Source organism: Anabrus simplex, chromosome 1, assembly GCF_040414725.1.
Source record: "Anabrus simplex isolate iqAnaSimp1 chromosome 1, ASM4041472v1, whole genome shotgun sequence".
NCBI lineage: Eukaryota > Metazoa > Arthropoda > Insecta > Orthoptera > Tettigoniidae > Anabrus > Anabrus simplex.
In genome coordinates this window covers 129,007,166-129,019,498 of record NC_090265.1, presented here as the reverse complement: position 1 = coordinate 129,019,498, position 12,333 = coordinate 129,007,166, and the positions used below count along the sequence as shown (strand labels likewise).

The window sequence follows — 12,333 nt, the reverse complement described above, 5'->3', positions numbered from 1 at the left end:
TAATGCGTTTTATTATCATAATGTTTAATGTTTTGTCTCCGTGTTTTTATTTATGTATAGTATGATTTGTTTGGCATCTCTGAAAACCGTAAAATTAGTTAGTAAAACAAATAACATTATTATTATTAATATTATTATTATTTGTTTTTATAAGTTAAGAACTTCATTTTCCCGTATTGAACTGAGGTTCACAATTAGAATTGAGGAAAGGTTCAACTATTCAATACTAAGTATGTCGTATAAGGTGTTTACAACATGTTATTATTCGTTTGGTACGTTGAAGAGTAAAACAAATGTTAAGATTGGATTGTTTTTATCACATTTTAAACCTACTTCTCCAAGAAATACCTATAATAGCTTGAGTTACGAGATATTTAAATGATCGCTTTGTTAATGATCTTGCCTGATACAATAATAGCAACAACCAAGAGTATTTCTTAACTAAAGTAAACTTGTGTCCTCACTTCGAGGTGGTGCAGCTCTAGTTTAGGCATGCACACCAACCTTGCTGCTATTCTTAAATCTCTAGTAGTACCGGGAATCAAACTTGGGCCCCCGAAAATGGCAGTTAATGGTGCTAACCGTTATGCTGGCATACATTCTCAACTACAAAACACAGACATACTGCATGACTGATGCATGCTTGCAATGCGTGGGATGGACATACGAAACTGTTCACCTATTTGTGCAATGTCATCGGAGCTGCAATACGCTATGGAGATGGACATTTCTTAACTACAAAACACAGATGTACTGCATAGCTTTGATGAGCGTTTTCATTGCACGGGTTGGACGGACGAAACTATTCAATAATTTGAGTGATGTCATAGAAGCTGCAGTACAGCCTGTACCTCCTTTGAAGCGGAATTGTTGTTCTCTTCTGATGAATTCCGTTCGGGGAATCTTACAAGCAAGCTTTATTTCTTTTTTTAAATGTATTTGTCTCAAAAAGCCAGGGGGTCTAATATGTGACGGGATCTAGTATATGAGAAAATATGGTAGTCTCCTCTGGCATTCTTTCTACTCTCATGGTGTCCAGGAAGCATATGTACAATAGATGCAGCTCCTCTACTCTAACATCTCTAGCACTGTGAAGTGCCCAGTTAGATAATTCAAGCCATTCCCAATCACTGTTGGCATACATCAAGGCTCAGAATTATCTGTACTCTTGTTTATTCTTTGGACGGACTCAGTCACTGATAGAATCCCACATCCACATCCAGGGTCACTCTTGTTCACAGATGAAGTTTTCCTTGCCAAAGAGACCTAGCGAGAACTGGAACACCAAGTGCAAGAGTGACATGTTCAGTTGGAAGAGTAACTAACAGGAAGCAGCTAAATATAGTAAAAACAGAGTATATGGAAATGGGGGCCTCAAACTAAGAGTACAATTGACATCAATGGGAAACAACTGTACCATGTCTCACTTGCCCAGAGAGAGAAACTCCCTCCCAGATGCCCACACACATGACAGTGCAACTTGGCTGACATGGAGACAAGTTACCAGAAGATCTTTTCTTATGCTGTTCGCCCTGTTACCCTATATGGGTCAGAATGATGGCTGCAACATCCAGACATCAGCAAACATTTCATTTTATCAAAATGAGGCTACCGCACTGGTCACTGGGCCTCACATAATTGGATCGTCTGACAAATGACATATATGGAAGTGAATGGGAATAGTACCTATTACTGATAAGATATGTGAAAGCTGGTACGGGTATGTTATCAGAAGTAGTGAGACTACAGTTGTGGAGATGGCATACCACGTCACTTGATGGACAATGAACATGTGGTCGGCCTAAAAAGTGGTGGCCTGACCAGCCACTGAAGATATGTGTGATGATTGTTGGACCTGACATCTCAATGGATCAAGTAAAATGATTGAAGGCAAGCCAACAAGTGAATCCTACCATACACTAGGATAAAAGAAGTCAAAAGGCAAAATCATCTCCGTACAGGCCATAAAGGCCCTTAGAGGTTGTCGAAGGTAAAGGCTTCCACAATCCATAACCTCGGCACTTGATGGGGTAAAGTGGTTAGCTCTATGCCCAGCTACCTTTGCCCCCAGAAATTAACCTGGTACTCATTTCTGATGTAGGCTGAGGACCTCAGGACCATATGCACCTCCAGAAGTGGAAATCTCGTTTCTTAAATTTTTCGTCTTCCTGACGGGGAATCGAACCCACGTCCTTCCGGGTGAACTGAGCACACCTTTACTCCTATGGCCAGGCAGCCCCTTGCATAAAGAAGGGAAATTATAATAACTCTATAAGTGTTACAGTACTTTGTTTTTCAGAGTTTTTCAGAAACAATTATAAATCCTTGTTTTGAGTCCCTCGACTTCACACTGTTGCTATGAATCTCACCAATCACGTGTTTCAGGCAGTCATCTCATCCACCACGTACAACATTTAAAAACACATGACACACATCACAAATTACATGAGGGGGGGGGGAGTTTTCAAAGTAAATAGTAAACATGCCTATTCTGTGGCATCAGTCCTTCATGTATTTTTGTGAAATTCTCTTTTTCTTGGTTAGTCCTCAGATCACATTAGAAATCATTTCATTGTTTCCTTGCAAAACAGTATTGACACTTTCAGTCAGACAGGCACTCTTCATGTCGAAGAACAGCAGCCTGTTAAACTGATGATGTCACTATGTGTGATAAGAACGTTCCAACCAATTAATCAACAGAAACAATCACAACCGACCACACAGACTGGAGCCATACAAACACAAATACCAGTTCCTACTACACAGATAATAAACCATTGTATGTGGATTATGTGAGGAACAAAGACAAATAATGTGACCAAAAGTTAAATCACTTCCAAAGTTATTATTATTCAGGTACGTCAAGCACATACCATACTCAATTCACAAAGCCTCAAAATCTTTCCAAATTAATACAATAATTTCTGATATTCTAGCCGGTAAAGATGCAGTTATGAGAAGTTCATAACTGTTACGTTGTTTGTAACTGCAGGCATCTCCAAGATGAGACCGTGCATAACTTTTCTTTTTCCTCAGTAGCTTAACATCGCACCAACTCAAGACAGGTTTCTTGGCAATGATAGGATAGGAAAGGGCTACAAATGGGAAGGAAGCTATCGTGGCCTTAAGTAGGATACAGCCCCTGGTGTAAAAATGGGAAACCATGGAAAACCATCTTCAGGGCTGCCAAATCCACCATCTCGCAAATGCAAGCTAATAGCAACACAGCTTGAATCACTCAGTACTATTCATTACCATCACACCTTTACATCATCAATGATGTGATTTTGAGATGTCATACTTGCTGCATTCATGAACTTCAAAACTTAGTGTATATCAGTTTATATTGAAGTCAAAATGCTCTGTGAAGGGAAATTTATTAATGTGCTTTCCAATATGAGGTTGGAATCTAACCTTGTGATGATCATCCATCTGAGCAATTTGTTTTACGTCGCACTGAGACAGATAGGTCTTACGGCGACGATGGGATAGGGAAGGGAAAGGAGTGGGAAGGAAGTGGCTATGGCCTTACAGTAATGAAGGTACAGCCCCAGCTTGGTGTGAAAATGGGAAACCACAGAAAACCACCTGCAGGGGTGCCAATAGTGGGGTTCGAACCCACTATCTCCCAAATGCAAGCTCACAGCTGTGCGGCCCTAACCGCACGGCCAACTTAATAATTATTATTATTATTTATTATTTTTGCTTTACGTCGCACTGACACAGACAGGTCTTATGGTGACAATGGGATAGGAAAGGACTAGGAGTGGGAAGGAAGCGGCCATGGCCTTAATTAAGGTACAGCCCCAGCATTTGCCTGGTGTGAAAATGGGAAACCATGGAAAACAATCTTCAGGGCTGCCGACAGTGGGGTTTGAACCCACTATGTCCTGGATGCAAGCTCACAGCTGCGCGCCCCTAACCGTACAGTCAACTCGCCTGGTATTTTTATTATTATTGTTGGATTATTGGATTAGATCATCCGCTGGTCAAAAGAAATGCCTTAAATTATTATCTATATGCAACTTTAAGTTATTCTATCACAGAAAAGCAAACTAAAGTTAGATACACCCCTTTTCCACTTTAAGTGGATGTGTTAATGGAATATATTCCACTTTGGTTAAAGCTATTAAAGGCCCATTCAACACACAACAACAGTGTGCTTTCACTTATTCTGCAAGATATTCTTGATAGCAGCACGGTACCGAGCAACCATGGGATTGTACACCTGAAAATACAACAGAAAATTGTAATTTGAACAATATGCATATCAAGTGACAATCAATCATTACTGTGTTGGAGTGAAAGTACCTCATGAGGATCACTGTAACAACCCCTTGGGGTAAACACATTAATGAGGTTGTAAATAAAGGTTACAGATCTCTTCATATGGTTTATGAGGGTATGTGGTTTTGTTTTTGTTTTTTTTTACATCGCACTGACTCAGAGAGGTCTTATGGTGACGATGGTATGGGACAGTCCTGGAACAGTCCCAGCATTTGCCTAGTGTGACACTGGGAAACCAATGAAAGTCATCTCCAGGGCTGCCAACAGTAGGGTTTGAATCCACCATCTCTTGAATTCAAACTAACAGCTTAAAGCCTCAAACCATGTGACCACCCACTCAATTTAGTAATTGTAGTAATAACGTGAAGGAGAATGGATACAAATCAACCCCAATTAGAGAAGGTTCCAGCATATGGGACCCTCCCTGGCATTATTTGATTAAAAAATATACACAGGAAAGCAGCACAATTTGTTCTGGGTGATTTCCAACAAAAGACTACTGTTAAAACGTTGTAAACTTCAGGATGGGAAGACCTGAGAAAAAGCAGACGAGCTGCTCCATTAAGCAGAACTTCCAAGCTGTCAGTAGAGAGTGGTGGAGAGGGACATTAGTACACAAATAAGCACGAATAGGAAAAAACATAATATGAAGATAAAATTGGAATTCAAGAGGACAGATAGTGGTAAAAATTTGTTTGTAGGAAGAAGAATCAGGAACTGGAATTATTTTCCAAGTGAGATATTCCATGAATTTCCAACTATTTTGAAATAATTTAAGAAAAGACTAAGTAAACAACTGACAGTGAATCTGCCACCAGGGCGACAGCCTTAAATGCAGATCATTTGTGACTGATTGATATATCTATTGACATATATTTGGGAGAAATACTCCAATGATAAATTACATGTGGTGTATTCACATACAGTAAAACTTGTCTAAACTGGAATTGCTAGGGACCAGAGAGGTTCTGTTTTATCCAAGGTCCAGGTTTTACTGTAATACTTTTCAATTGATTATTGTTTGGCTTCTTGGCTGAATGGTCAGCATATTCACCTTCGGTTCAGAGGGCTCCTGGTTCGATTCCTGGCCAGGTTAGAGATTTTAATCTTAAATGGTTAATTCTCCTGGCTCAGGGACTGAGTGTTTGTACTGTCCCCAACATCCCTGCAACTCACACACCACACACATTTTCCTCCACTACAATAACAAGCAGTTTCTCATACACGGCAGATGCCACTCATTCTCGTCAGAGGGTCTGCCTTACAAGGGTTGCAGCAGGCCAGCAATAACCACACAAAATTATAATATCATTAGAAAGAAATAATTTCATAACATTTTGGAGCCAATAAATTCATCTGTTCTCTTAACTACAGTTCTCTATAGATTGTATATTTTTTTTTAAATTTTCTTGGTACTGGTTTTACATCACACCATCTCAGATAGGTCTTATGGTAACGATGGGATAGGAAACACCTAGGACTTGGAAAAAGTAACTGCGGCCCTAATTAAGGTACAACCCCAGCAAGTTCACAGCTATAAGGCATAGCCAGCTCACTCAGTAGTTTGTGTAATAGCTGTGATATGCCCTTATTAGTCCAACACCAAGGAACACTCAACAGTGAGATCCATTAGTACGGTATGGGTCCAATATCAAGCATCATTCAATATTTATTTTGACAGCTACTGCTAAGCAATTCGCTGAGCTACTGCCATCCCTTTTTGACTCAGTGAACTTCGTATAGTTCCCAACGTAACTACTAGAGTATAAAGGAATGTGTTTCATTATCACCAAAGAAATAATGCGAGAAACAGCCGACTGTGTGTAGGCACATTTTTGTTGCACTTTGTCAGCCATGCTCAACTTTGTTTACATCTTGGTGTAGCTACTACAGACAGATCTGTAGATGCTATATTTTATAAGTAGTATTGAAATAAATTAGTGATTCAGTATGAATTAAAACAATATAAGAATGCATATACACTTAAGACAGCAGTGAAGACAACAATTACTTGCATGATTTACCTGAGGAGTTTCAAAAATTGTCAAGTGAAGGTGAAGGTACAGATCATAGCATTACGAGTGAAGCTTCGTTTCTGACTGGGAGGGTGAGCTGTAAAATGTATTACTCGACATCTCGGACTAAAAGTTAATATCACAGTTCAGTTCATGTCTGGTTCCTTGGCTTAACTGTAAGCATATTATCCTTCGATTTAGAGGGCTCTGGGTTTGATTCTTGGTCAGGCTAGGATTTTAACTGCATATGATTAATTCCTCTGACTTTGAGTATACATCTCCATGTACACACAACACATTGCATTACCAACTGCCACAAAAATACTCAACAGTGATTACTAGGTCTGTGGCCTAAAAACTCTTCAAATATGCATGCATGATCAAAATCTGACCTAAAAATTAAAAATAAACAAAAAATGCATTTTACTTCTAACAATTAGTTACGGATGAAATAATTCATACCCCTCTTAGCCTTAATTTTCAGTAGAGCTGCACTGAACGATGACATGCAGTTTCAGATAGCCAAACTTGAAGGATCTCCAGTTGTCAGCAAGTACAGCCATGTACTTGGATAAACTTCTTTCTACATCACATGATATGATGGGTTCATAAAGGGTTAGAAATTTCATTCCAATTGGTCTGTATTGAACTGAGATTACATATAATTTATTCAATTAAAATTATCCACCTATTCAATACAATTTGCAATGCAGATCCCGATCGGGGTCAAAATTAGTACCAAAGTTTATATTGTAATGTAAAAATCTGGATTGTAAACATATTGTATTGAATAGGTGGATAATTTTAATTGAATAAATCATATGTAATGGGTTCATAGTTGAAAAAAGTCAAATCCTTGGCTGAAAATTCCAGTTCATTTTCATTGAATTCTCCTTCATTTCCACAAAGAATATCAGTAACTTTGCACAATGTTGTACATCCAGGATTTTGTTCAAGCACACATCGTAATACAAGTCATATAATTATAAAACAATCTCTACTAAGTATTTAGTCTGGCCCTCCAGGGCAAAAAGATTTGTTCAACCTCTAAAGCCCATGCCTCCTACAACAACAACCACCTGAGGAAGGTGTTTACTTCTAGGGATTTTGGTCTACACAAAGTAAATAACATTTTAAAACAAGCACACTATCTTCTCTCATCCTTACCCAACACCCAGGATCTCCTCCCAGAAAGCCCCACAGTACTTCATCCAACATTATCTATCAGTTTCATTGAAGAATCTGCCCACCTTTCTACATTGCCTTAACTAGCAATACACCAGCTAAACATATATGTGGCACTGCAGTACCTGCAAAACCCAAGTTACCATTCACAAAAGGCACATCAAATCACGCTTGATGAAAGTTTCACAGTTTAAGTCCTCAAACATTTACCGCCTACTTCCCACCCTCTTGCCCTTATAGATTTCAAAGTTGGACATTGACTGGTGGTCAGGTCCAGAGAAGCAACCCGACTTAACATTAGATACCCGCTCCTTTTTTCCCCTTCTCTTTTCCGTCTGTCCCCCCCCCCACTTCCCTCACCCCACACAATGCCTACTTGTCAACAAAGGCCATTATCATTCTATTCTCTACTGACAAAGACTGCAGCCAAAAATTTTGGACTCATATTTTTCTTTTGTGTGTACTCTCTATCCACGTAGTCTTACATGGTAAGTCCCTCTCCATCTGTTTTCTAGATATGTATATACACAGTTTTGTGTTTAGCAGTACTGCAATGTTGTTGCATTGTAAAACGTTTCTCAGCCATAATTTTCTCTTTATAAATTTAAAAACATATAAATATATATCCATTGGTATCAGAATACTTTTCGCCAAAATCTTTAAACAAAACTTTGCATTTGTCATACGACCTATCTGTGTCGGTGCGACGTAAAGCACATAGCAAAAAAAAAACTTTGCATTATCAGAGCACTTTACCTTCAGCATCTTGAAACTGCACAGAATTACAAATTACCAGAGACAAAAGGATGATGTACAACAATAGATTTCATCCTCCTCACAGACATGCGGGTTGCCCATAGGTGACAACTCAAAAAACCTGCACCAAGCTGTACACCATTATTTTACATTCAGTTCTGGACCTTTGGTGCAATTACCACCCACGGGAGACAACTCAAAGATTTGCACCAGGCTGTATGTCATTTCGCATTAAATTCTAGACCTTCAGTACAATTACACTGCCACTTCAATCACCTGAAGTTTAAAACTTGATTGCATTTCCGTAACTCACTGACAACCAAAGTCGCTGATGAGCAAATTATTAGAAAGAAAATACATTGCACTGGATCTCACACCCTACTTCTAGTACATATGTATGTTTATGCTGTACTGAAACTGCAGAGAGTCCAGAGTGACATTCCAAACTACTTCATTAGGGTAGAGAATGCCCAAGGATTATACAATACTTCAAACGGCTACGTGTCTTTCACCCAAACAAGAGCAGAGTGCCAGATTTTACCATGTGTGTGAGCATACATGCCACATTCTTCGAGCATTTATGCTGACACACTATTAAAAAAATTAGGGTCTGTGATACCGTGATGGTGAGATGTATGCTTGTAAATAGAGTATTTCCTCTCAAGTTCTCTTTCATCAATTCACATTATTTCAAAACAACTTTGAATATCTTTTTTTAAATTTTTTTTCGAGATGCTTTACGCCGGACCGACACAAATAGGTCTTATGGCGACGATAGGATGGGAAAGGGCTAGGAGCAGGAAGGAAGTGGCCGTGGCCTTAATTAAGGTACAGCCCCTACATTTGCCTGGTGTGAAAATGGGAAACCATGAAAAACCATCTTCAGGGCTGTCAACAGTGGGGTTCGAACCCACTACCTCCCGAATACTGGATACTGGCCGCACTTAAGCGACTGCAGCTATCGAGCTCGGTGCTCTGAATATCAAAACCCAGTAGAAATTAGTTCACTAGACAAGACACACATTTTCTCTCAAATTACAGGAGTGCTATCGTCCAGGTTATAACTGCCACTATAGTACATTTAGGCCCGGTTTCATCAACAAATGTTAAATATATATTAACAAATAGTTAGTTAATACGGAGTTAAAAATTTAACATCTTGTTAGGTTTCTTGCGTTTCATCAAACTTTTCTTGTGGAATGTTAACTAATCGACTGTTAACTCTCCCAGTATTGCGAACTGGTGCGAATCAAGGAGGCAGTGGTACGAACATGCTGTTTTACAGCGTGCTCCGATGCGCTTTTGTTTGAGCACAGCTGTAAAATATGGCGCATGAAGTGAAACGGAATTGTAGTTCTAATTTTTCCTTCTTCGAAAAAGAGTTCTTAATTGAATTAGTTAGTAAATACAGTATATAGAAATTATTGAGTGCAAGCGCACAGATGGCTTGACGATAAAAGAAAAGGACGAGGCGTGGGAGAAAGTCCGTGAGGGTTTCAATGGGGTTAACAGATACTTTTTTATCGGGTATCCACTGTCACCTAACAAAATCACTTTGTTAATTGTCCCACTTCAAACTGTGCTCCGATATGGGAGTTATTAAATATTGTATTGTCGTGTGCAGAACCAGACCACCTAGCAAGTATATCCCTGATTTGGAGGTTAAGCTCACTAATCACCTGAACATTAACCGATAAATAACCCTACCGATTACGATATATTTCGGCCCAATTGACTCCAGGTGATTGGATTCTTACATGTGTGCAATCTATTGCACCTAGAACAAACACCAGGAAAACGGCTTATTTCATAGAAGTCACAGATAATTTGCTGATGCTCTTCTACTGAAGGGAAAGTTATATACCTCCTTCTCATGCATGCTATTGCTGCACACACTCGACAAACGACTCTACTAACAGTGGCTTTACAAATTCCACATTGTCTCCGACCATTATGTGAGCATAAAATCGTAATATTATCAATACCTGAAACATTGGAGAAAGAGGATATTCCAACCTCACTCGAATTTCGTCAACAACCTTAGCAACGACTATTTTCGATAACCTTTATCTATGAAGAAATTTTGCATCCGTCAAATTTTCAAAGTCATTACGTCGCTGAATGCTTCTTCGATCAGGATTACCGTGTAAAAGATTTAAATAGAGCAATTCCGCATCTAAAGGGAGATTCACAGCAGCCATTTTGGAACAGGTTGCTAAATGCTAATGTTAGCCATTTAACATGGGAAATGGCTGATGTTAACTTTAATATGCAGTTTAACATATGTCAACGTTAACAGTTGTTGTTGAAACGCAAATTTTCTTAAATCGTATGTTAAAATGATTTAACACCTTGTTAAGTACTAACATGTGTTGATGAAACCGGGCCTTAGTAACACGTTTGCAAAGAAAAAGAATATACATACCGCTTGAGCATCTTTGTATGGTGAACACACCAGTGTGGGTGAAGGAAGATGTGCTGTCATATCTTTGAAAGTGGTACTTTCCCTAATTAAGGCAAACTTCGCCTGATATGCTGAACCCAGAGCTGCTGAATTTGACACCTCCTAAAAATAAAATAAAAATTTAAAAAAGAGGCGGCATGAGTTAGATATCAAGATGGTGGTGGTAACAGAGATAATGAAACAGAGCAATTTCAACAGGAAAGAAAATAGGCTACAGATTAGCAGGGTTTGGCATGAAGCAGTGTGGAGAGAATGGCTGCGTTAGCCGCAACATCTTGCGGTGAACTTTTTTGTCTTCAGCTGTGTAATGGTAGTAAGGGGCGTGCCTTTGAACAGCTGTTTCCTAGCCATGTACTTATAAAACTCACTGTGATAAAGATGTGTAATCACATATTTTCTTACTTTATACAACAACAAAGAAAGGTTGAAAGTATGTATGGTATTCAAATTTTATAAAAAATCATGTTTGGAACACTTGATTGTACAAAATATATTGTTTATACCTTTTTGTTAATTAGTGCACAGATTTTGTGTGAGGGGAGGAGATTAGGATAAATGGTTCATAACTAATGTTACTCTTTCTTTCTTACAATAGAATATTTAATAACATTAAATTAATTGAAATCTGCATACTGTGCAGAAAAACATCAATGTAGGCTACATGGACAGTATTTAATAACATTCATTAAAACAAAAACACTGTACATAAACATGTCCATGTAAGCTAGATGTACAGTATTTAATACCATTCATTGAAATAAATAAATGTTGTGTGGCCTCCGGAGAGGTTTAGTGCAGGTCTTTTGATTTGACGCCCGATAGGCAACCTGCCCGTCTGTGAGAACGGAGCCCTACCTGCCATGAATTCTAATGCTCAATAATTCACACACACAGACCCCGAATCATCGGAATTAACCAATGAAGGTTAAAATCCCCAACCCACCTGGTAATCGAAACCAAGACCCCTTGGACCAAAGGCCAGCATGCTAATCATTTAACCATGGAGCTGGACATTCATTGAAATCAGCACACTGGACAGAAACATGTCAATTTGAGCTAGATGTACAGTGTCTAATAACATTCATTGAAATAATCACACTGCGCAGAAAAATATCAATACTAGCATCTAGTCATGGATTGCGACTGAAATCGCGAAGAGTCAATTCCATATACCTGGGGAATCGATTCCGTGGAACTAGTAGCACCATCTATGATGCAGATACGTAAACGCATACAGCACAAATGTGTTCTATAACGTTTGTTTTGGTTTATAACCAGGTCAATCTACAAGCCACACCTACTCTCATTATAGTGTCCTGGAGTTATTTATTCAAATACGACTGTAATTTGATCAGAATATATGATTCTGTGCTTGGAACTAATCAAATTATATGGATTATCAATACATCAAAACTTGTATGGGGATTATGATATAATACTACTGTTTCATCAAAATAAAATTGTACTGAAGAGACTTAGCTAGTGTTAAGTAGTGATAAAAACAACAATTAGTAATCCTAACAGTTTTTCCTAATAATATTTAGTAGTAGTATGAAATTGCAAATTAAATGTAACAGAAGACAGGTACGCTACCAAACAAGTTGTGTGCTTATTAGAAATGAGATT

The 12,333-nt window shown here is 38.6% G+C and overlaps 1 protein-coding gene across 2 annotated transcripts in view; it reads right to left on the bottom strand.

The window, feature by feature from the left end:
- Nucleotides 1–3,193: 3,193 nt before the first annotated feature.
- LOC136862836 (xylulose kinase) overlaps nt 3,194–12,333 on the bottom strand; it is a 113,954-nt gene continuing 104,814 nt past the window's right edge. For both annotated transcript variants that reach the window (XM_067139107.2, XM_068225732.1), the window contains exons 12-13: nt 10,669–10,809; nt 3,194–4,228 (exon numbers count right to left, since the gene is read on the bottom strand). In XM_067139107.2, coding sequence (XP_066995208.2) covers nt 4,166–4,228; nt 10,669–10,809 — 204 coding nt within the window. In that variant the 3' untranslated portion in view covers nt 3,194–4,165. The remainder of the gene's footprint in view (nt 4,229–10,668; nt 10,810–12,333) is intronic.